At 47.2% G+C, this 26391-nt stretch overlaps 1 protein-coding gene across 1 annotated transcript in view; it reads left to right on the top strand.

Annotated features, from left to right (window-relative positions):
- The window catches only part of LOC122383973, a 40006-nt gene extending 17399 nt beyond the window's left edge, over positions 1 to 22607 (top strand). The window contains exon 2 of the mRNA XM_043370878.1: positions 21583 to 22607. Within this exon, the coding sequence (XP_043226813.1) occupies positions 21583 to 22607 (1025 nt within the window). The remainder of the gene's footprint in view (positions 1 to 21582) is intronic.
- The last annotated feature ends 3784 nt before the right edge of the window (positions 22608 to 26391 follow it).

The following is a 26391-nucleotide window of genomic DNA, read 5'->3' as shown; positions in this document are numbered from 1 at the left end:
ACACTCGTGAACAGATGTTCTAGATACCCTGAGGGTACCAAACTTGTACTTTGATTTTCAGGTCAAGGTCAGGTCATCACAGGTCACGAAAATATTATATCATGCCTCGGTCACGTGACACATGTTTTATGGTCCATTTAGGCCAAAGATTTCGGATTTGATGTCGTCTGTGTCATTCGAGGTCATTTTGAGTCGAATTTAGCTTAGAGTCAGGTCACTTTCAGGTCAAAAAAGGTCAAATTTTGAAGTTAAAATTTTTCAACAAAAAAGGTGTCTATTGGATGCAGTTTGAGCTCAGGAACACGATGGTGCTATTTAAATTGGCGTACGATGTCAAATACGTGCTGAAAAATTGATTTGAGAAATTAATAATTGTGAATTTTTTGCAATAATGCGTATAACTTGGCCATTTTTGAAGATATTTACCTAAAACTTGCTAGAGCTAGTCATAATAACGCGTTCTATCACATATATTCCGTTTTTTTCGAAAAGTCAAAAACTTTTTGAAAAAATGTAAAAATGTAAATTTTGAATTTCATTATATGAAATTTTCAAAATTTTCAAAATTTTGAAAATCCGAGATAGCAGTTTGATAGCGCAGTCTATTCTGAGTCCTCTCATGCAAAGAAATTGGATCTAGCTTAAAAACTGAGCCCTTGGGAACGATTGCCGTGGTTCAATGTTTGGCGTCGAAATCGGCCGAACATGACGTCACTCTGACGTCATTTCCGGCCGACCTATGGTAGCTACGAAGTTCAAATTTTGACACAAGGTGTCAAATTAATGCAGCCGAAGGTACTGAAAGTTTGGCGTCGATACGTCAAGCGGTTTGGAAGTTATTGTAGAAAAACGGGAGGGGGGCTATAAATAGCCCCCCCCAGTGGGGCGCGGGTTAACCCTCGCCCGCACATGCCATTTTCCCATCCTAGAACGCACATGGGGGGGGGGGGTGGTTGCCACCCCCCCCCGCACCATTTCGTTCCTGTTGGAGATAGAGCTTAGCGGTAAAGACCAAAAAGATTCTTTGGGAAGAGACGAATCCAATGATACCCAGTTTTACCTTCTCAGGTCAGTCATTGACCTTCCAGGTCAGGTCAAACTAAAAAATGTTGCTGTTTTGGGTCACCGTTGGATATCAAGTGCGCTGCTTATCAAATACCGATGACGATGCTGTTTTCTGGTGCCAGGCCAGCTAGAACCTCTTTGTCACACTACCCGACCAGAATTTTGCGGCTGAGGTCATTTCAGGTCAAGTTAGGTCAAGGTCAATTATATGTGTTTATATGTCTGTGTGTCTGTGTGTATACTGATGTGTGCACCGATTGTTTTTGGGTCCATATTACATGAAATCATGCTCTGAGAAGCTTTTACCAAAAATGCAGTCAAAAAAATTAAAAAAAAGTAAATTCAGCTTGCCTAAAACGCAATTATCTTAGATGACCTAGGTTGACCTTGACCCTGACCTTGACCCCTGTACATCGTCGAAAAACATGTTCCATGATAGGTGGGAGGTAATACTGGCAAAAAAGCCGAAATCAGGGTGTCAAAAGCTCGCAAGACCCATGGCAAACGCAAGATGTTGAGGATTGGCCATTTGGGTCATGACATGACCTGAAAAACAAGGTCATATCTCCGAAACCAAAAATCACAGAAACTTGAAATTTTCAGTGGACATCAAGAAAGGATAGAGGAGCAGTTATACAAAAAATCAGCGTTCTAGCGCTAAAAATGTTGAGTGCAGAGCAGAAAGACTACCTGGGGGATGGCAACCACCCCCCTTCCCCCATGTGCGGGCGAGGGTTAACCCTCGCCGGCACAGGCCATTTTGCGTCCTCCGACGGCACAAAGGGGGGGGGGGGTTTGGTACGACCCCCCCTCGCGTTTGGCCCCTGATCGAGCTAGAGCTTCGCGGAAAAAACGAGCGTGTTGCCCGTCACAAGACGAAGCCGATGATACCCAATTTTAAGGTCAGAGGTCATCGGGTGACCTTCCAGGTCAGGTCAATGACCCGAAAACCGGGAAAATCGGGACCTGTTAGAAAGTCGTAAATTGTGGCTGCTATGTGGTTTTCCGGGGCGCTGATCACGAATATCGTGTTAGTTTTGATCAGAGATGATGACTTTAAGCATTTAGACCAGGTCGGGTCAGGTCAGGTCAGGTCAACCGGTAGGGGTTGTGACGGGTATTCGTAATACGTGTCAACCGCCTCTGACAGCTTCGTAACATGTTACGAAGGCACCAAAACTACTTCGTAAATGTTCAAATGGTTGCCAAATTCGAATTCAGCTCCAAAAACTAGCCTAGAAACATGTAAAACTCGAACAAGTGAACCGAGGTCACCCGAGGTCACCAAAGGTCAATGACCTGACCTGACCTTCAGGTGACCTTGACACCCACCCTAATGTATGGGAGCGACATCAAATCACATGTTTGAACGTTTGAAACCACAAAAAAAACTTGCAAACGCGCGGCTAATGTTAGCCGACATACGCCGAATCGCGATTCCGGCCAAACATGGTCTCGGAGAAGAGGTCGCAGGTCAAAGGTCATTGGGGTCAGGGTCATGAAATTTTCAGGGTAGGTGTAAAATTGATCATTGCGAGGGTACTGAAAGTTTCGTCGCGATCGGCCGCTTTTAACGCGAGTTATTCGCGAAAAACCTTAGGGGGGGTTGCATCAACCCCCCTGTGCCGGCGAGGGTTAAGGTCTCAGGTCAACCGGTGACCTCTGAGGTCAGGTCAAGTGGCCCAAGGCTCGGTTTTTGGCCAAAATCTTCGCAAAAAAACTACTGCAGAGCTGCGATTTTGGCATCATCGTGTTCGCCTTGCTCAGGCGCGTCGAATGGTATACTTTTTGTTCGGGCAAGGTCAACTTGTGGTGTTGACCTAAGGTCACGGTCAGGTCAGAGCCCCCAGGTCACGAAGTTGGTCGAAGGAGGTCATTTTGCATATCATTCGATTCGGCAGGTCTTTCTGATGCCATTGGTGGCTGTCCCGGCTCGCTAGCTCAATTTGATCAGGAGTTATTGACGAAAAACTATTATGACCCTAGTGACGTCATAAATGACGTCACACAAGTTCAACAATACAAAAGTGAAACATTGCAACTTGCAATGAGTGCATGAAATCACGATTCCATGTGGTTAGCCTTCGCCACAATAGGGGGGGGGGGGGCATATGTTACCACCCTGTCTCGTTTTTTGCGTGTGAATAAAAACCGCGGCGCATAGCGCCGCGCCACTTGGGGTAGCTTTTGGTACATCAATTTTGGACAATGTGTGAAATTTTTGACCCCAGGTCATGTCAGGTCAGGTCACCAGGTCAAGTTAACTGACCAAGCCTAAAAAAATTGCAATCATGTCCAGCCTGCAGTGTTTGTCAGAAAGGTTTTAAACTTGGTGGATTGCATGCTGTTATGGGCGCCGACAATTTGCATATCTCGGATTTCTTACATCCGTGACCTAAGTTCAGGTCAGTGGCGTGACCTTTCCATTACAAGTCAATGGAGAAAAATGAAAATGCCTCTAGATCCGTGTGTACGCATAGGAACAGTCCAAATATTTCAGAATCACAATGATTTGGACCACCCGTGATGACCAAGGTGTCATTTTTGCTGATAGCCTCTAGAAAGGTCATCCGAGGTCATTTGAGGCTACAAACAAATTTTTGCCAATAACTCGCGATTGGAAAGAGATAGAACGCTGGGGATGGTCTCATTGTGTTTGTCTTGCCGACACGCATCGACTGATATGCAGCATGACCTTTTCCGGTCATGTCATGACCTTGACCTGAGATCAAATTTTCAAGTTGACCTTTCAAGGTCAACTTATAGTGCATTCGACGCGTCTCGGCGAGAGGAACATGATTCTGGCAATAGAAATGTCGTGCATTTTTGTTGTCGAAAGTTATTGTCGAAAAACACTTAACGTAAAAACAGCTATTTTTTTTAGTTTTTGCCCTCTTAAGGCTAATTCATTGACCTGAGGTCAATTTTGATAATGACCTTTTCAAAAGAAGAGTTTAAGAGCTATCGATTGCTCTTCCATGCGTTTTTCTAGCTACCATAGTTCCTGAGATAACGGCATGTTTTTTGAAAAATATTATGACCATTGGCAAGTTTTGACATTTGATGACCTCTGGTGACCCCAATATTGCTCTAAGATGAAAAATGACTGAAATACTTTCAAACGTACGCATTGAGAGTTATCGACTGCTTTTTACCGCGTCTTTCTAGCCCTCTTGTTTTTTGAGTTAGAGGTGGGTAGTAACATATGCCCCCCCCCCCACTAGGGCGAAGTTGGCTGAGACTGCCACTGGGGCGCGGGTTAACACGCGCAGTGGAAGGGTTGCGAGTACATACTACGCCCAGTGGAAGGGGGGCGGCCTAAGATCTCAGCTCCCACTGGAGCTAGAAAGACGAAATTTGGAGGGTAGTTGAAAGCTCATGGGAACTCTGTTGTGTGTGAATTTCATGACCCTAGGTCAATATCTTCAAGGTCAAATGAGGTCAAAAGTGGTCAAATCTGCCATATAAGCGACTTTTTTGCGTTTACACGCCGATAACCCAAAAAGTTACCGGCCGATTTTCTTTTTTCTTTCACTATACGAAAGAAAATACATTGGTGAGTACGTATAGTGAATTTCTTGTAAATCCAACAATAAATATTGCAGTTAGAAGCCTACTAAGCGTAAGATGTCGCCGGCTGAAGCGGGATCGGCGGACGCGGGAAACGCCGCAATCACAATTTTGTGTTTACACACTCATAACTCAAGTTGTTACCGGCCGATTTTCAAAATTCTTTGACCATAAGATTGCCTGTACATTTCTTAGTCTTCTCACAAAATTTGACGCGAATCGAATGTAATCAGCGGTAAGGAGCGCGATGTAAAGACGGAACCGTCCCGCCCCGGCACAGTCTACAATTCAGGCGGCGCGTAACGGCTAGCGCCGGCCGCCGCGCCGCCGCGCCGCCGCGGCGGCAGGATGTTTGACTTTACACCGCTATTACTAGAAAAGTTGTGACTCGATTTTTTTATTTCTTGCACGAAAAGATCCGCAGTTCAATTCTGGACAGGTAGCCAAAATTTCACATTAATATCATGTTTGCGGCGCGAGTTATTGGCGAAAAACAGGAGGCGTGGGCGAAATCCGCCCCCCCCCTTCCACTGCGCGTGTTAACCCTCGTCCGTATAGGGGGGGGGGGGGGTCGAACGGACCCCCCCCCATGGTTTTTCGCGAATAACTCGCGTAAAAAGCGGCCGATCGCGACGAAACTTTCAGTAGTCTTGCGTTTATCAATTTCACACCTACCCTGAAAATTGTATGACCCTGACCCAAATGACCTGTGACCTGTGACCTACTTTTCGAGACCATGTTTGGCTGGAATCGCGATTCGGCGTATATCGGCTCGCATTAGCCGCGCGTTTGCAGTCTTTTCGTGGTTTCAAGCGTTCAAACATGTGATATGATGTTGCCCCCATGCATTAGGGTGGGTGTGAAGTTCACCTGAAGGTCAGGTCAGGTCATTGACCTTTGATGACCTCGGTTCACTTATTTCGAGTTTTACATGTTTCTAGGCCAGTTTTTAGAGCTGAATTCGAATTTAGCAACCATATGAACATTTACGAAGTAGTTTTGGTGCCTTCGTAACATGTTACGAAGCTGTCAGAAGCGGTTGCCACCTACTACGAATACCCGTACTGGTTGACCTGACCTGACCCGACCTGGCCTAAATACATGAAGACATCATATCTGTGATAAAAACTAACATGATATTCGTGATCAGCTCCCCGAAAAACCCCATAGCAGCCACACTTTACGACGTTCTAACAGGTCCCGATTTTCCCGCCTTTGGGGTCATTGACCTGACCTGCAAGGTCAACCAATGACCTAGGACCTTAAAATTGGGTATCATCGGCTTCCTCTCGTCACGGGCAACACGCTCGTTTTTTTTTTTTCCGCGAAGTTCTAGCTCGATCAGGGGCAAAACGGCAAGGGGGGTCCAACGTACCCCCCCCTTATACGTTCGCGGCTGGAAAAACACCAATACGGGCAAGGGTTAACCCGCGCCCCACTGGGGTCTGCGTATAACACGCCCTACTGGGGGGGGGCTATTCATAGCCCCCCCTCCTAACTCCGAAACTACTGGGCCGATCGTCAAAATTCAAACGGCGTCTGATAGCCCCGGAAAAACTGTCGAGCGAAACCTAATTTCATTGACCTCGAGGTCACCGATGACGTCACAGGTCAGGTCAAAGTAAAAATTATTAGCATTTTGGCTTGTTCACGTTTTGGGCTCTGGCCGCCGTCTTACAAGTCAGATCAGGCTCATTTTTGGTTCACACACTCGTGAACAGATGTTCTAGATACCCTGAGGGTACCAAACTTGTGCTTTGATTTTCAGGTCAAGGTCAGGTCGTCACAGGTCACGAAAATATTATATCATTCCTCGGTCACGTGACACATGTTTTATGGTCCATTTAGGCCAAAGATTTCGAATTTGATGTCGTCTGTGTCATTCGAGGTCATTTTGAGTCGAATTTAGCTTAGGGTCAGGTCACTTTCAGGTCAAAAAAGGTCAAATTTTGAAGGTAAAATTTTTCAACAAAAAAGGTGTCTATTGGATGCAGTTTGAGCTCAGGAACACGATGGTGCTATTTATATTGGCGTACGATGTCAAATACGTGCTGAAAAATTGATTTGAAAAATTAATAATTGTGAATTTTTTGCAATAATGCGTATAACTTGGTCATTTTTGAAGATATTTAGCTAAAACTTGCTAGAGTTAGTCATAATAACGCGTTCTATCACATATATTCCGGTTTTTTGGAAAAGTCAAAAACTTTTTGAAAAAAATGTAAAAATGTAAATTTTGAATTTCATTATATGAAATTTTCAAAATTTTCAAAATTTCAAAAATCCGAGATAGCAGTTTGATAGCGCAGTCTATTCGGAGTCCTCTCATGCAAAGAAATTGGATCTAGCTCAAAAACTGAGCCCTTGGGAACGATTGCCGTGGTTCAATGTTTTGCGTCGAAATCGGCCGAACATGACGTCACTCTGACGTCATTTCCGGCCGACCTATGGTAGCTACGAAGTTCAAATTTTGACACAAGGTGTCAAATTGATGCAGCCGAAGGTACTGAAAGTTTGGCGTCGATACGTCAAGCGGTTTGGAAGTTATTGCAGAAAAACGGGAGGGGGGGCTATAAATAGCCCCCCCCCAGTGGGGCGCGGGTTAAGTTAGTGTGACATCGTTCCCGGCGCCAAAATAGCAGTTTTAATTTTTCCCCAATGACTTATTGACATTGACTCAGCTAATGGTGAGGTCTTGTGACCGACCTGAACTCATGTTAACCCGCGCCCGGCTGGGGGTCCTGGATTTCCACGCCCTGCTGGGGGGTGTTTGAACACCCCCCCTTCTAACTCGGCTCCTGGGCCACGTAGCGATACGCGGAAGGCGGCGTTCGAAAGAGCGTCAAAAATAATGAGGAAATCACTTCGGTCAATTTTTTGGTCAGGTCAAAGGTCAGGTCACCAGAGGTCATTGAAGGCAAAATTTCGCCGATTTCCAGGTCGAATGTCGAAAATTTCCAAGAAGCCAACGCATAACTCGGGAACCAATAGAGCTACAGCGCCGCGGAAAAGCGCATTCGATAGCCCTATTAACGCCCTTTCTGAGTAATTCTCTCAGATTTGACCTAACGTCAACGGTTTTGCCTGCAGGGGGCAAAAACTGCAAAATAGACGATTTTTTCGGAAACAGTTTTTCTGCAATAACTTTTGACCCAAGCATTGTACGAGCTTACTTTTACCGGCATCGTGTTCCTCTCGTCAAGACGCATCGAATGAACTATAACTTGACCTTGAAAGGTCAACTTGAAAATTTGACCTCAGGTCAAGGTCATGACCTGACCGGAAAGGGTCATGTTGCATATCAGTCGATCCGTATCGTCGAGCTGAACACATCTAAGGCGTTTTCATCGCTCTAGCATGTCTCTATCAAAAGCTATTTGCGAAAAACTGTTAGATACCATTCGTGACCTAAGATGACCTCAGGGCATAAACAGGGGTCACGGACACCATTTTCATGTTCAGTGTGTCTAAACCACTTGTAATTCAGTGTTTGGGAGTGTTTATAATGTCTTTCGTCCAAAGGAGGCGCATTTCAATTTTCTCCCATTGACTTATAATGGGGAGGTCGCAAAATTGACCTGACCTTAGGTCATCGATATCAAAATTCTGAGATATACATTTTGTACATGCTATTGCTCTTAGCAATCGCTGAAAGTTTCAAAGCGATCGGTCACTCGGTGTAGCTATGACAGACATTGAAACTTTTTATGAGGTGAGGTCACTTCAAGTGACCTGGTGACCTGACCTTGAATGACCTTGGTCTGAAATTTTTACAAAATGTGTAGAATTGATGTATGATAAGGTGTACCAAAAACGGCGGCGCTCCGCGCCGCCGTTTTTGAGATATTCGCGAAAAACCACAAGGGGGGGTGTTCAAACACCCCCCCAGCAGGGCGCGGGTTAATCACCTTAACCCGGCGGCCGCTGGGCCTCCGCGCCACCCGCCGCGCGCCGGCCGCTGGGGGGGGGGCATATAGTTGCCCCCCTTTACTTCTGCGACAATATCGTCGCAACGCGAAGAGATAGAGAAGCGAAACTTTGCACACATCTTCCTGAATACCTAGCCGAGGTGGTGTCCAAACTTGGTGTCGATCCCATTCGGAATGACGTCACAGTGACGTCATAAGTGGAATTATAGATTTGCGACTCTCACATTCCTCACGATACATCAGATATATGAGACCGAATATAAAGGGTCGATTATTGGTCAGAAACTAGATGGAAGTGTAGTTAGATGTTTTAGGATGACAGCAGGTGCTGTCTAGTTCATTTACAGTTGAGTTTCATGCTCAGCGTCATCAGAAACGGTCCATATCGGAAAACGACAAAACTTTATGACGTCACTGTGACGTCATCTTAGGTGCTACAACCACCAAACTTTCCTCAAACATTGCCTAGGTATTCATTTGAAGCTATGCCAAGTTTCACGTTCGTAGCTCATCAGGTTTCGGAGATATTTCACAAAACGTAAAGGGTGGGGGGCAACTTTATGCCCCCCGCCCAGCGGCTCGTGGGTTTTAATCACCTTAACACGCGCACCGACGGGGGGCGGATATCCGCCTCCCTGAGGTTTTTTCGCAAATAGCGGGAAAACCGCAGCGCGTTGCGCAGCGAAATTTGGTACGACTATTCTCTCATTAATTTTACACATGGTGTGCAAGTTTGAACCTCCTAACTTTTAAGGTCAGGTCACCAGATCACTTTAAATGGCCCAACCTCAAGTCACTTTTTTGCAACTTTGTCACCGTACCAGAGCTACAGTAGATGTCGGAGGCCTTTGAATGTCGCAGGATGTTATAAGGTCATTAGTAGCTACAATTTTTATGTCTCGGAATTTTGATATTGGTGACCTAAGGTCAGGTCAATTTCGCGACCTCCCCATTATCCCGGCAGTTGCTGGGGTATTTCGCCACCCACCGTTTGCTGGGAGGGGGGGCGTTAAACGCCCCCAGCCGATAACTCGAGAACCAATAGGCGCAGCGAAACGCACGAGGCGGCAAACGAAAGAACGCGACGAGACGCTTCAGATGAGTACTTTAAAGTTGAATTTTGAGGTCACAGGTCGGGTCAAGGTCAGGTCAAACACCTGAAATCGGGCTTTCAGTAGCATGGACTTCAGGACTTCGCAATGGGCGCCTCTCGTCATAAACTCTGTCAAAACACAATGCATCATATAAGGCCTAAAAGGTGTCAGCTCCATGTAGGGGTCAGTTAACCCTCGCCCGCACATGGGGGGGGTGGTTGCCACCCCCCCCCCCCCCTCCAGGTAGTCTTTCTGCTCTGCACTCAACATTTTTAGAGCTAGAAAGCTGATTTTTCGTATAGCTTCTCCTCTATCCTTTCTTGATGTCCACTGAAAATTTCAAGTTTCTGTGGTTTTTGGTTTCGGAGATATGACCTTGTTTTTCAGGTCATGTCATGGCCCAAATGGCCAATTCTCAACATCTTGCGTTGGCTATGAGCCTTGTGAGCTTTTGACACCTTGATTTCGGCCTTTCTTGCCAGTCTTACCTCCCACCTATCATGGAACATGTTGTTCGACGATGTACAGATGTCAAGGTCAAGGTCAAGGTCAACCTAGGTCATCTAAGATAATTGCGTTTTAGGCTAGCGGAATTTACTTTTTGTGAAGTTTTTTGACTGCATTTTTGGTAAAAGCTTCTCAGATCATGATTTCATGTAATATGGACACATAAACAATCGGTGCACACATCAGTATACACAGAGACACACACAGACATACAAACACATATAATTGACCTTGACCTAACTTGACCTGAAATGACCTCAGCAGCAAAAACCTGGTCGGGTAGTGTGACAAAGAGGTTATAGCTGGCCTGGCACCAGAAAACGGCATCGTAATCGGTATATGACAAGCAGCGCACTTGATATCCAACGGTGACCCAAAACAGCAACATTTTTTAGTTTGACCTGACCTGGAAGGTCAATGAGTGACCTGAGAAGGTAAAACTGGGTATCATTGGATTCGTCTCTTCCCAAAGAATCTTTTTGGTCTTTACCGCTAAGCTCTATCTCCAACAGGAACGAAATGGCGCAGGGGGGGTGGCAACCACCCCCCCCCCCATGTGCGTTCTAGGATGGGAAAATGGCATGTGCGGGCGAGGGTTAAGCATAGGTCAGGGTCAAGGTCAGGTCGACCGGGTAGGCACATATCCCCGAAAATCAAAACTGATATTCGCAGCCTGTGACACATGTTTTATGGGTAATTTGGGGCGTAGAACACGATGGTGACATTCATTTTATCATATGTGTACGTGTTTGGCTAAAAAAGTTCAATTTAAGAAATGCATGTATCATGGTCGTAGAGTACTCACGAGAAATTGCCAAGGTTCAGTTCAAGATTTTGGAAAATGCGGAACGATAATCAACAATCGAAGATAAGTCATTTGATGGCTCATGGTATTGCCAATCTAATGGCGTTTACGGCATGTCTGTATGTCTATTCTGTGATTTTATATGATTTTTTGAACATATGCCGTTTTTGGTCAAAAACTCAGAAATCATGACGTCACTAAAACCTCGATCTCAAAAATTTCCGACCGATTTTTTGAAACTTTGTCACAATAAACTTCAATCTATTCCCTACAGGTACCTAAAATTTGGCGCGCCTGCGGCGCGCCGTTTTTATGCTATGGCCCGGCGAAAAAAGTGGGGGCGTTTAACGCCCCCCCCCCCCCCAGCAACTCGCGGGTTATAAGTAAATGGGGGAAAAATCAACTCCCTGTTTTTACCACTAAAATGGGTCTGAATGGCCCCATATACCATGCACGACTTCATATACGATCAACCTTCACTACCTTGAGGTCAGTTTTGCTGTTGGGCAGAGCTGTAAGGTCATGTGACGTCGTCAAAGGTCACCAGCGGTTTTTTGCCAATAACTCCGTACAGGAACAAGATACAGCCGTGCGGATGGTCTCATTGTGTTCAGCTCGTCAAGACGCATCGAATAATATACATGATGACCTCGAGGTCACGTGACCTGAGGTCAACCTTTGACCTTGACCTTTTGAGGTCAACATATATATCATTCGATGCGGATTGACGAAAGGATCACGATGATGCCCTTAGTTTGTTCCTATCTGGACTAATTCGAAAGTTATTCGAGAAAAACTCTCCATATCTTGCGCCGCCATTTTGACTTTTTTTGACCCTTGTAACGTCATCTTTGACCTGACCTAAAAATGACCTTCGTAAAAATTGTAGACCTTGTCCGTCCGTATCCGATGCCGTTTACCGCTTGTCGCTATCTTGCTTCGTTCTCGAGATCTCAGGTGGGGGGAGGTCATCCGCCCCCCCCCCGTCGTTACGAAGTTGGCGCAGACCCCCGTCGGTGCGAGTGTTAAAAAAAGATCCGATATACAAGATTTGAGACCTCTGGAGGATACTGCATAGGTCTTGTAAGTTCCATCCCCCTGTGAAAGCTCCTCTGGCACTGAGAGCGTTGTGAAGTTGCGACATCTGACGATCGTGCAGAGGTTCAATTATGACGTGATCTGATGTGACGCGAAAATGCAGTTGGTGTCACAAAATGCGGCTTGGATCAAAGGTCACGTAACACAAGATTCAGCTCTCTATCGCCCCGTTTTCGGCAAAAAAAAAAACTATTAGGTGTTGGGTGCCGCCCCCCCCCCCCCACATTTTTATTATTTATGGCGTCACTTGGGTCATAAGGGTTTTTCGTAAATAACTCTCGGTCAAATGGACCTAGCGAGCCGGGAAAACCACCAATGGACTCAATGGGGCGCTGACCTGACCTTGACCCGAGGTGAGCACCTTAAATTAACCTTACCCGAACAAAAAGTATACGATTCGACTCGCCTGAGCGATGCGAGGACGATGATGCCAAAATCGCGGTTCTGCGACCGTTTTTTTCGAAAATATTAATGAAAAAACTGAACCCGTGCCCGGGTCACTTGACCTGACCTCAGAGGTCACCGGCTCACCTGAGACCTTCCAGTCGATGTGCCTCGTAACGGCACAAACGCTCGTTCTCTCCGCGGCGCTCTAGCTCCATCAGCCTATCAGGGTCGAAACGGCGAGGGAGGTCGTAACACCGGCGGCAGGCGAATAGGTAGGCATAACACCGGCCCTTCGGCGGGCGAAAATGTAGAAAACCAACACTCGCCGGACCTATAGGACCGGCGAGGGTTCAGGGGCGAAACAGCCCCCCCCCCCCCTACGGGTGGCAATGAAGCATTGTCCGGCGATAGCCCTACGGCCCACGGGGCGTGGGCTATACGAATCATTTGGATAGCCAGGGCGTGTGAACTACTTTCAGACTGGGGGGGGGGGGGGGGTGGTGCACCCTATAATAGAGGTCAACCTAGGGTACCCCGAAATCTAGTTTTCTCATCGTTTTTTGGCCACTTATTTCTCATCCTTTTACCCTTTCAACAAAAAAAGAAAACATTTGCATACAAAGTGCGATATTCAGTCTCAAAGTTGTGGGGGCACCGCGGCACCGCCCACACGCCCCCAGAATTGTGGGGCAAGCTGCCCAACTGCCCCCTCCCACTGCGCGGGTTCCCACGCCGGTATCGGTAACCCTGGCCGCCTGGCGTCACCGGTAGTGTTTTCGTTCAAGGCTAAGGTTTCTTGTATTAGCCTGCCGTGCCAAGCCGAAGCATGCTGTGACGTCACTGGGTAAGAGAAGATAACGTACCACGCCATCAGTATCGACTGAGACTCAGATAGACTCAGACCGACTCAGACAGACTCAAATTGACTCGACCGACTCAAACCGATTCCGATCGACTCAGTCAGACTCAGAACGACTCAAACTGACTCAGACCGGCTCAACCGACTCAAATCGATTCCGATTGACTCCGACAGACTCTGAACGACTAAGGCAGACTCAAACCGACTTAGGCTGACTCAACCGACTCAAACCGATTCAGATCGACTCAGACCGACTCAAACTAACTCAGACCGACTCAACCGACTCAAATCGCATCTGATTGACTCAAATCGATTCCGATCGACTCAGACAGACTCAGAACGACTCAGACAGGCTCAGGCAGACTCAGGCCGATTCAGATAGACTTAGACCGACTCAAATAGACTCTGAACGACTCAAACTGGCTCAGAACAACTCAACCGACTCAAATCGTTCCGATCGACTCAGACAGACTCAGAACGACTCACACAGACTCAGAACGACTCAGACAGACTCAGGCAGACTCAAACCAACTCAGGCATACTCAAACCGACTCAGGCAGACCCAGACCGATTCAGATCGACTCAGACCGACTCAGATAGACTCAAAACGACTCGAACTGACTCAGACCGACTCAACCAACTCAATTCGATTCCGATCGACTCAGACAGACTCAGAACGACTCAGAACAGGCAGATTCAAACCGACTCAGGCACACTCAAACAGCCTCGACTGACTCAAACCGATTCAGGTCTGATGATTCAGGTCAAACCGATGGGTCTGTCTGAGTCTGTCTAAATCGGTTTGAGTCGGTTGAGTCGGTCTGTCAGTTTGAGTCGTTCTGGTCTAGATGAGTCGGTCTGAGTCGATCTGAATTGGTTTGAGTCGGTCGAGTCAGTTTGAGTCTGTTTGAGTCTGCCTGAGGCTGTCTGAGTCGTTCCGAGTCTGTTTGAGTCGATCGGAATCGATTTGAGTCGGTTGATTCGTTCTGAGTCAGTTTTAGTTGTTCTGAGTCTATCTTAGTCGGTCTGAGTCGATCTGAATCGATTTGAGTCGGTCGAGTCAGTTTGAGTCTACCTGAGTCGGTTTGAGTCGTTCTGAGTCTGTCTGAGTCGATCGGAATCGATTTGAGTCGGTTGATTCGGTCTGAGTCAGTTTGAGTCGTTCTGAGTCTATCTGAGTCGGTCTGAGTCTATCTGAATCGGTATGAGTCGGTCGAGTCAGTTAGAGTCTGCTTGAGTCGGTTTGAGTCGTTCTAAGTCTGTCTGAGTCGATCGGAATCGATTTGAGTCGGTTGATTCGGTCTGAGTCAGTTTGAGTCGCTCTGAGTCTATCTGAGTCGGTCTGAGTCGATCTGAATCGGTTTGAGTCGGTCGAGTCAGTTTGAGTCTGCTTGAGTCGGTTTGAGTCGTTCTGAGACTGAGTCTGTCTGAGTCGATCGGAATCGATTTGAGTCGGTTGATTCGGTCTGAGTCAGTTTGAGTTGTTCTGAGTCCAGGCGCGCACACAGGATTTTTGAATGGGGGGGGGCACGACCTTCGAACTGGGCCCCCATGCCGAAGGGCCCCCCCCCCAAAAAAAAATACGGCCCACGGGGCTATATTTCGGTTGGTTTGAAGCTTGAGCAATTGGTTTGTCAATGCATGGTAGGTAAAACAATTATTTCGGTACCAGCTTAATTTTCAAAACATATATATTTTTACGCTAGCATGTTTTTTTAACATGTTTTTTTTTCGCGGACCCCGGGCCCGCGAGTCACCCGGTGGCCCGGGGTCAGCTCAGGCAAGGATGTATCCAGGACCTTTCGATGGGAGGAGGAAGGCACGGTGGGTCCAGTCTCACTGGCAGACGGGTCTCTTTAAAACGGTCTTTGCATGAGAAAATGTGGAAAATCGGCAAGCAAAAGTATCATTTATGCCCGAGGAGTGTGCCTAATGTACACTAATGCCTAATTTACATGGTATTTTACGAGCGAGCGAAGCGAGCGAGCTCCTCAGAGTCACCGGTGTGTGGCGCGCTCAGAGGTGCCAGTGAAAGGCCGTCAGATGCGCTGGTGTTGGGTCCTCACAGGCGCCGTTGCGGGGTCTTAGGGCTTAGAGACACTGGTGGGGCCATCATTGGCATGTGTGTGGCCCTGCAAAATGGCCTGCAAGTGGAAAGTGGCCCGTCATAGGCTGCCAAGGACACTCGGAGGCTGGTAAGAGGCCCTCAGAGTCACTGGTACGTGGCCCTCAGAGGCGTCGGTGTGGGGACTCTCAGAGCCGCCGATGTGGGCCCTTAAGATGCGCTGGTGGGGGTCCCTTGGAGGTGGGGCGAGGGGCCTCGCAGTTGCCGTTGTGGGTGCCTTTAGAAACACTGGTGTGGACCGTGTGTCTATCACAGACGGATGTGGAGCCATAGCAGCCAATCCCTCGTTGGCCGTTACTAGGGCCCTGAGCGGCCGGCGAGGTCTCTCAGAAACCGGCATTGGGCCTTTATGAAGATAATTGTGGCTACATAGGAGCCAATAACGTGCCCCCACAAGCCCTGTGGTGTCCTTCCGAGTTGAAGTGCGGCCAGCGCGAACCCTCTGCTACCAACTGGCGCCGCAGGGCCCCTCGGTTTTGAAGGAACCCTAAACCCGAGAACGGGCACGTACCCCCTCGCTCCCTTGCTATGTCACTGAATCCAAGTGATTAGGGGCCCTTTAGGTAATCAGGGGCGTTTCAGATGACCAGGGGTTTTCAGTTGATCAGGGGCCCACCAGGTAACCATGGGCCCCTCTGGTAACCAGGCGTTAAGTAACGAGGAACCCCATCAATAACCAGGGCCCCTCAGTAAACGGGGGCCACTCAGGTAAGTGTAGGAGTCCCGCAGAAGGGCCGGCAAGGTTTCTCAGGTCCGTTTTTTGACAAGGCTCTTATTGACTCAGGTGCGAGCCCTTTGCCATCAGCAGGGGGCCCTTTCAAGCCTTTTGAGGGCTGTTTAACGTCTCTTGAGTTCCCATTGAGGCCTTCTAAGGGCCCTTTGAGCAGTCGAGGGGCCTTTGAGGCCTTTTGAGGGCCTCTTGACGTCAGCTGAGGACCGTTGGACGCCAGCTGAGGATCGTGTTTTTGGGCCTTCTGATGGCCATTAGACGCCAATGGATGACCCTCTGACACCAACTGGGGCCCTCTGACACCAGCTAAGGGCACTTTAAGTTTGACGCTAGCTCAGGGCCCTCTGGCATTAGCTGGGGAGCCCTCTGACGCTAGCTCAAGGCCCTTTGACGCTATTTAAGGCCTTCTGAGGGCCCTTGAGGTCTTCTAAGGGCCCCTTGGGGTTTTCTAAGGGCCCCTTGAGGCTTTTTGAGGGCCGCTTGACGCCAGCTGAGGACCGTTTGAGATCTTCTGATGGCCATTTGGCGCCAGCTGGGGGCCATCTGGCACCAGCTGGGGGCCCTCTGTCACCAGCAAAGGACTCTTTAGAGTCTTCGGAGAGCCGTTCGACGCAAGGGCATGGCCCTCTGACGCCAGCTCAGGGACCTTTGACACCCTTTAAGGCCTTCTGACGTCCGTTTGACGTTAGCTGAGGGCCCTTTGAGGCTATCTGAGGGCCCTTTAAGGCCATCTGAGAGTCCTTTGAGGTCATCTGAGGGTTCCTTAAGGCCATCTGAGGGCCCTTTGACACCAGATGAGGGTCCTATGACGCTATCTGAGGGCCCTTCGAGGCCATCTGAGGGCCTTTTGAGACCATCTGAGGGCCCTTTAAGGCCATTTGAGGGCCCTTTAAGGCCATTTGAGGGCCCTTTGTACACGGTCTTCGGTGGTCTAAGGATTAGTTAGAGGCCCATTTGAGGCGGCCTTCGGCCGCCTCAAATGGGCCCCTTCCTTCGAGTTGGGCCCCCCCCAACTCGAATGGGGGGGGCACGGGCCCGTGTGCCCCCCCCTTGTGTGCGCCCTTGTCTGAGTCTATCTGAGTCGGTCTGAGTCGATCTGAATCGATTTGAGTCGGTCGAGTCAGTTTGAGTCTACCTGAGTCGGTTTGAGTCGTTCTAAGTCTGTCTGAGTCGATCGGAATCGATTTGAGTCGGTTGATTCGGTCTGAGTAGTTTGAGTCGGTCTGAGTCTATCTGAGTCTCAGTCGATAGTCGATAGCGTGGTACGTTATCTTCTCTTACCCAGTGACGTCACAGCATGCTTCGGCTTGGCACGGCAGCCTAATACAGGAAACCTTAGCCTTGAACGAAAACACTACCGGTGACGCCAGGGTTACCGACAGAGCTGGGCAAGTGCGTTCCTTTAGTGCGTTCCTGCGTTCTTCCGTACGTACGCACCGCCCTTTTTAGGAACGCAAGAACGCAGGAACGCAAAGTTTTTCAAAGGAACGCAAGTAAGAGGAACGCACCACCCGAAATTTTGAAGCGTTCCTGCGTTCTTGCGGAACCACCCGAAAAATTATATTGCTGCCAATGAACTCTGTGTCAAATGTTTGAATCTCGAGTACGTGTGTTTGCCGGTAGAGGCGCCACTTGTCGGTCGAATCGAGGAAGGCTTGCTTAGATTTAGTGGTGATGTTTACTATTCGATTCGGTTTCAGGCATTAAATGTGTAAATATTTTTAGTGGTGATGTTTACTATTCGATTCAGTTTCAGGCATTAAATGTGTAAAGTAAATATGATAACTTTTACTAAGATACATCTTTTAACTTAACTATTAATTTTAAGCAGGTCGTATTTTTGTTGAAAACCCTACGGATGATATTGGTAAAACGTATTTCAGATATTCGATTCGGAAAAGAGATGTCGAGTTGCTTTTCTGCCCCACGTCGCCATTCTGGGCATTCTGTGATCGATTCGCCCCGTGTTTGGTTGGGCCCGCGCCGCGTGGTTCGGCGGTATTTTTGAGGGAGGAACGCAGGAACGCAGGAACGCTAACGCACCGAGCGAAAAAATTTGAGGAACGCTATTCCAGGAACGCACTAACCGCGGCCGGAGGAACGCAGGAACGCTAACGCACTACCGAAAATCGAGGAACGCGCCCAGCTCTGGTTACCGATACCCCCACGCCTATGTAGATAGCTTACCCTCTGTCATGACGAAATAGAAGTCTTGCTTTTTTGTAACAAAAAGTACCTTCCTACTTGGACGAGCGGTCACTATGGCAACAGAATCTAAGGCGAAAAATAAAAAATATCACAAAATGCAATAAAACATTAAGATAAGAACAATTGTGTCACTCATACCTATTCCATGAAACTTACACCTATACCTAATTTAATATTATTACTAGGGATGAATGAAGCTATATAATATTTTCGAGTATCTACTTTACTGTTTACGTATGTCGTATCGTGACCGAGTTGTGTCCCAAATTCCTGAAGGCCGTCTTTCTGATCTTCGCTCTCAATCACCTTCACATCTTCTTATACCTATTTAGAGCTGATGCCAAATGAACACACAAGAATCCGTTTTCGCCGGCATTTCCATCCGCTCCCTCCCTCCGCTCCCCGATACAAGCCGTTGCCAGGCAACCGTTGTCATGACAACCAATCTGGGCATTCCAATTGGCCGAGTTTCCCGCCATACCGGGATCTAAGATTGTGAAGGATGCAGAGTTCACAGTTCGCATGTCGCATTGGCCCGGGGGGGGGACTTCCCTTTTCGGTGATTCACTATCCACCCACAAACTTACCTGTTTTTTGTTATATGTTGATGTGGAGTGGGGTTAATTTTACACCATTTGTATATGAAATATCACTTGCAGATCCAAGGGGGGGGGCATATAGGGTCATATGCCACCCCCCTCCCCGACAGGAGCCTGGGATGGCATTCAGTAGGAGTATGCCCCCCCCCCCCTCTCCCCATTCAGACTTACACTTCTTGCACATATAACGAGGAACTAAATAAAAATGGATTACCCATAGAAAGCCTTCCTAGTAACTACTTTTGTGATCAGTTTCTGTTTTTTTGGTTTCGGAGATATGACCTCGTTTTTCATGTCATGTCATGACCCAAATGACCAATACCCAATATCATGCGTTGGCTATGGATCTTGTGAGCTTTAGACACCTTGATTTCGGCTTTTACCGGTCTTACCTCCAACCTATCATGCGGAACATGTTGTTTGACTATGTAGGTACAGATGTCAGGGTGAGGGTCAAGGTCAACCTTAGGCCATCTAAAAGCAATTCGTTTTAGGCAAGCTGAATTTACCTTTAACCCGCGCCCTGCTGGGGGGGTTTGAACACCCCCCCCCCTTGTGGTTTTTCGCGAATATCTCAAAAACGGCGGCGCGGAGCGCCGCCGTTTTTGGTACACCTTATCATACATCAATTCTACACATGTTGTAAAAATTTCAGACCAAGGTCATTCAAGGTCAGGTCACCAGGTCACTTGAAGTGACCTCACCTCATAAAAAGTTTCAATGTCTGTCATAGCTACACCGAGTGACCGATCGCTTTGAAACTTTCAGCGATTGCTTAGAGCAATAGCATGTACAAAATGTATATCTCAGAATTTTGACATCGATGACCTAAGGTCAGGTCAATTTTGTGACCTCCCCATTATAAGTCAATGGGAGAAAATTGAAATGCGCCTTTTTTGGACGGAAGACATTATAAACACTCCCAAACACCGAATTACAAGTGTTTTAGACACACAGAACATGAAAATGGTGTCCGTGACCCTTGTTTATGCCCTGAGGTCATCTTAGGTCACGAACGGTATCTAACAGTTTTTCGCAAATAACTTTTGATAGAGGCATGCTAGAGCGATGAAAACGCCTTAAATGTGTTCAGCTCGACGATACGGATCGACTGATATGCAACATGACCCTTTCCGGTCAGGTCATGACCTTGACCTGAGGTCAAATATTCAAGTTGACCTTTCAAGGTCAAGTTATAGTTCATTCGATGCGTCTTGACGAGAGGAACACGATGCCGGTAAAAGTAAGCTCGTACAAGGCTTGGGTCAAAGGTTATTGCAAAAAAAAAACTGTTTTCGAAAAAATCGGCTATTTTTGCAGTTTTTGCCCCCTGCAGGCAAAACCGTTGACGTTAGATCAAATCTGAGAGAATTAATCAGAAAGGGCGTTAATTGGGCTATCGAATGCGCTTTTCCGCGGCGCTGTAGCTTTATTGGTTCCCGAGTTATGCGTTGGCTTCTTGGAAATTTTCGACATTTGACTGGAAATCGGCAAAATTTTGCCTTCAATGACCTCTGGTGACCTGACCTTTGACCTGACCAAAAAATTAACCGAAGTGATTTCGTAATTATTTTTGGCGCTCTTTCGAACGCCGCCTTCCGCGTATCGCTACGTGGCCTAGGAGCCGAGTTACAAGGGGGGGTGTTCAAACACCCCCCCCCTCCAGCAGGGCGTGGAAATCCAGGACCCCCAGCCGGGCGCGGGTTAATGAAGTTTCCTTGTCTGCATTTTTGATAAAAGCTTCTCAGTTCATGATCTCATGTAATAGGGACACACAAACCAATTGGTGCACACATATACACAGACACACACAGACATACAAACACATCATTTACCTTGACCTAACTTGAACTGAAATGACCACAGCCAGCAAAAACCTAGTCGGATAGTGTGACAACGAGCTGTTCTAGCTGGCTTGGCACCAATACTGCAGCGTCATCGGTGTATGATGGGCACCGCACTTGATTATCCAACGGTGACCTCAAACAGCAACATTTTTTAGTTTGACCTGACCTGGAATGTCAAAGACTGACACAATGAGGTAGAACTGGAAACCATTGGACTTGTACTTTCCCAAAGAATATATTGGTCCTAACCGCGAAGCTTTACCTCCAGCAGGAATGAAATGGTGCGGGGTGGGGGTGGCAACCCATATGCGTAATGCGTTCTAGGATGGAAAAATGGCATGTGCTGGCGAGGGTAAAAAAAAACTGACCCCTTCCACTCTAAGTACCCTGTGCACCAACTGCCGTCCTGTGTTTATATCCAACAGCATGGGCTAGAGGGCGATAGTAATGACGCCCATACTGAATAATTTCAGTCATATACAATACCGCGAGTGTTAACAGTGTCTTATTTGTTACGTTATCATTGTGAGGCACGATGCTGTACTCATTATTTGAACAATCAACAAATCGTTCTTGCATAGAAGACATGCTGAACGACGTAACTAGATTTTGGTACTACTTCGCCATGATGAAAATGACGTGACATTACAAAATGTCTCTTAGCTTGCATTGTGAATAGTGATCTAGTTTTCTTACGTTTCGGTCGCCTATCGACCTTCCTCCCAGCGTGTGACTTCTGCCTGGCCTGCTGTGTTCCAGACTCGCCGCAGAGTGACCGCGACGGAGGGGTCGAAGACGAGGAGCAGCACTGCGATGAGGAGGAGCAGCCATCAGAGGATGCTCCTCACCCACACGGGCAGAGGTGGCGGCAGATTGAACAGCAACATCAGCAGCGGTGGAAGGAGCTGGAACTACAACATCAGCAGCTATGGCAGGAGCTGGAGGATCCAGGTCACGAAGAAAGAGTGAGGATGGACAAAGAGCATGAAGAGGAGCGTCGGCATCTGGAGCAGAAACACGGTACGGAGTGGCAGAACCTGGCCGAACGTCACTATGATGAGCGCATTGAGCTTCATCAGCAGCACAGGGGGCACACCAGATGCATCAACATGCCGACTGAGGACCAAATAAGGCAGCTGGACCTCTCCCACCAGAAGCAATGGGAAAGTCTCCTACAGACCTTGCAGCACCAGTGGCAAGAGCTAGAGCTCAGACATCAAAGAGAGTCACGAGAGCTGGAGGAGAGGCTCCCGAGCGTCCGGTCGGGGGAGTTGGATCGGCTGACGGAGGAGTGCAGCAGGAGACGTCATCAGCTGAGACAGAAGTTAGAGAAACAGCTTCAGGAGCAGGAACACGACCATCAGCGGCAGAGCCTGCTGGCGCGTCAAAAGGAGGAGCGTGAACAGCTCCTTCGGCAGCACGAGGAGGACTCTCGAGGTGTGAACGTGCCGACCGAGGGACAGCCGCAGCCGCAGAGATCGGTGACCAAAGGACAGCGGAAAGCGCAGGCTCGGAGACAGCGGAGACAGCGAGCAGTTCTGGAGCAGCAGCATGCCGCACAGTGGGCGGGCCTGGGGCGGAAACTCCGAACACAGCGGAACAAAATGGAGCGCAGACACCAACAGGAGTCACAAGAACTGGAGCAGAGATTCCGGACCGTTCGGTCAGAGGAGGAGTTGGATCGGCCGCTGGAGGAGTGCAGCAGCAGATGTCACGAGCTGCAGGTGGAGCTGCAGAAGGAGCTGGAGGAGCTACAAAAGCAGCTTGAAGATGGTAAGCAATGAGCGGCATATTCCGCGATTCTGGGAAGCACAGATCTGGGCAGCGGGCAATGCAAAATGAATGCCGCCTTATCTTTGTTAGACATCTTTTGCAGATCATGTTTCTGCTTTTGACACAAAATATGTGGATATCGTTGCAAAAAGAACCATGTCCTCCATTTGATTACTAATTAAAAACAGCTGTTATTGTGACCATAGTATGTTAGGCTAGGGTATGTGAGAGTTTTGCAACAGATGTTGCGTAAAATAATTATTATGAACATATTTCGGCATTTCTGAGTAACTTTTGGGCATTTTAGAGACTTGCAATATGTACCCTTGACCTGGCCTTGACCTTGACCTCAAACTTTAAATTAAGTACATGTTTTTAGTTGTCCGTGATGAGATCTTTCGATTGGCGTTTGAATTTCCAAATCGGACCATTAAATCGGGAGATAACAGGGAGGGGGTAAAATTTACCCCCCCCCCCCCCAGCCCCGCGCGTTCGGCTGGAGACCCCAGCCCCGCGCGGGGGTATAAATAATGCATGGTGCGATTTTCATGTTTTTACCATTTGCTTCCTAACTCAAAATAATTGTCATGGTAATTTCCCTTCTTTAGCGCTGTATCTAATATCTAAATATCAATGTCGACATTATAACTTTAATCATTAAAACTAGCGGCTTCTATTTCAGATCCGCCATCACCACCGTCCCCAGCATGACCATCACCATCACCATCACCATCACCATCACCATCATCACCACCGGCTCCGGGACCAAACCTGTCACCAGCATGTCCGTAAGTGTTTAATCATAAAATGACAATGATCATGTTAAACTCAAAACCTTTCTCCAATCGTCCTAATTTTGACCAAATTCCTCTGTTTGTCTTACTGCTTGTTCTTACAGTGCATAATACGCTGATCTCAAAACCTACTGACTGTTTTCCAGATCATCTACCATCACCATCACCGCCACCATCACCAGCACCACCACCAGCACCACCGGCTCCGGAACCAAGCCCGCCACCAGTCTCCGTGAGTACAGACGTGATATACGGGCAGACTGTCGCCTGTTGCTTGTCTCTAGGAAACGCAAACATTTGACGGTGTTCAATAATGCAGAAACTATAAACAAGCTAAAAATGAAAATAAGAATAAAGGCACTGAAATATTTGATTTTTTTTCATTGTCTTCGTTAGGTACATTTATATTTATTCGGTCTACCAAACTGTCAGTTCCGACTCTTCTTTGATCTTACCAATAAATAGTCCTATACTTGGCATGAAAAACACCATGAACGTATTCTTTTTTCAGTTATATATTTCACGTTCTTGCTATATGTTGTCGATACTTTTTGTATTGAATGTACTTGTCCGAACATTTTTGTTTATTTTGCCGTAGACATTGCTACCGCTCTGTCTGTATGATAAGGTGATCGTTTCGTCTGTCATATATAATGATTCAATCGTTTATATTGTTTCAGGTCCACCACCACCACCGGCTATAACCATTACCATCACCATCACCATCACCATCACCGCCACCAGCACCACCGGCTCCGGGATCAAGCCCTCCATCAGCCTCTGTGAGTGTGTAATCGTTAAATGCATCCTGAAACGTAAAACTTGCTCTTTCCGCAATGTTACATACGATTTGTGGTCCATATTTTTTCATAATCAGATCGATAGGAATAACAAATAGTAATATTGATATCATTATACAACAATAATAACGGATTCCGTCAGGATTCTGTTGACCGTAGGGCTGGTTGAGAGGTGAATACTCCGTATTTTATAGGAGTTCTATCGGTTTGTGGTTAATTTGTACTATCTCCCTTTCAGGTCATCTACCAGCACCACCACCAGCACCACCGGCCTCAGCACCAAGCCCGCCACCACCAGCACCACCGGCCTCAGCTCCAAGCCCGCCACCAGCCTCCGTGAGTATCTTATCACAAATTGACTATAAAAGCAAATGTCTTTCATTTATGTCGTAAGTTTGAGACACATTCATAGTTTGTTAATCATCACTAAATTTATATCGATCAAACATACCTACATCATATTGTAACAAATATTCCATAAGAATGCTAATGAGCGCAAAACGTGTTAAGAAAAAAGTGAACGCAATATTTTTAATACAATGAATAACAATGTGAACTTAACATGCGTTGATTCTCTTTCAGGTCATCTACCAGCATCACCACCACCAGCACCACCGGCCTCAGCACCAAGCCCACCACCAGCCTCCGTGAGTACAGACGTGATATCGGCGGGCACACTGTCACCCGTTTTACTCGTCTATAGGAAATACAATATTTGGCCATTCTAATGTATGCAGATAAAAGACAACTTGTGAATGTGGTCTTTTATCTTATAGATGATTTTTTTCATAAACACAAGGTCAGTTCTTACTCTTCATTTTGTTATGAATGGTCGTGTTTTGCGTGAAATAACCACCACCATGGTTATTTTTCTTTTCTCTTATATGGTTCTCATCAAAATATACAGAGCAATCGATGTAAAATACCTAGTCCTACGTATGTAAAGTCAAACCAATGTTAGTAATATCTGTTGTGTGGTTAGCAGTTGTATTGTATCTGAATTACATGCGGCGCTAATTGGTCTCTGCGTACCTAGTAATTAAAACGTTTGTATTATTTCAGGTCCACCACCATCACCAGCACCGCCACCAGCACCACCGGCTCCGGGATCAAGTCCTCCACCAGCACCACCGGCTCCGGGATCAAGTCCTCCACCAGCACCACCGGCTCCGGGATCAATCCTCCACCAGCCTCCGTGAGTGGCTGATCTTTGAACCTGAAAACGAAAAACTGATTTTGTATTATAAACAGGAGATTTAGTGAGTAACTTCGTCTTAATAATCAGATAAAGTGATGTACTGTAGCATTATATTTATTCAAATACTGATGACGGATTCTGTCAGGAAGCTTCTAATCGTAAGATATGGTCAGAAAAGAAACCACCGTAATGTATTACCTATACATGCAGCAATCGGGATCAATTTATAATTTTATTCCGTCCTTTCAGACCATCAACCAGCACCACCACCAGCGCCACCGGCCTCAGCACCAAGCCCGCCACCAGCGTCCGTAAGTGTCTTGTAACATATTGGCCCTAAAGGCGTTAACATTTTATTTTATTCGTAATTTCGAGACCCATTCGTAGTTCTTTTCTCATCACAAAATGTAGGTAGATGGGCCTTACCTTGTATTGTAACTAATAGTTTGTCAGAAATACCCGAAAACGTAAGACGTGTTTAGAAAAGAAATTAGCGATGTTTTTTTTCTTGCAGTGTACCTATCACAATTTGAATAAAACATGTGCTGATTCTTTTTCAGGTCATCTACCATCACCACCACCAGCACCACCGGCCTCAGCACCAAGCCCGCCACCAGCCTCCGTGAGTACAGACGCGATATCGGCGGGAACACAGTCTTCTGTACCGCACGTCTCAGTAGTTTGAAATTTAGCCAACAGATGACTCTATTACCTATATAGCGCCTGATACATGCTGTGCCGCTCGACTCAGTAGTTGTTCATCTCGACAACAGATGGCTCTGGCATACAGCACCTGAAACATGCTGTACCGCACGACTCAGTAGTTTCTTATGTCGGCAACAGATGGCTCTGGCATACAGCACCTGAAGAGTGCTGTACCGTACGACTCAGTAGTTTCAGTGTTAGCCAACAGATGGCTCTGGCATACAGCGCCTGAAGCATGCTGTACCGCACGACTCATGGTAGATTCAGTGTTAGCCAACAGATGGCTCTGGCACACAGC

The sequence above is a fragment of the Amphibalanus amphitrite genome, unplaced genomic scaffold, assembly GCF_019059575.1.
Source record: "Amphibalanus amphitrite isolate SeventyFive unplaced genomic scaffold, NRLGWU_Aamphi_draft 000178F_arrow, whole genome shotgun sequence".
In the NCBI taxonomy this organism is placed as follows: domain Eukaryota; kingdom Metazoa; phylum Arthropoda; class Thecostraca; order Balanomorpha; family Balanidae; genus Amphibalanus; species Amphibalanus amphitrite.
This window is presented reverse-complemented; position numbering and strand designations above follow the sequence as displayed.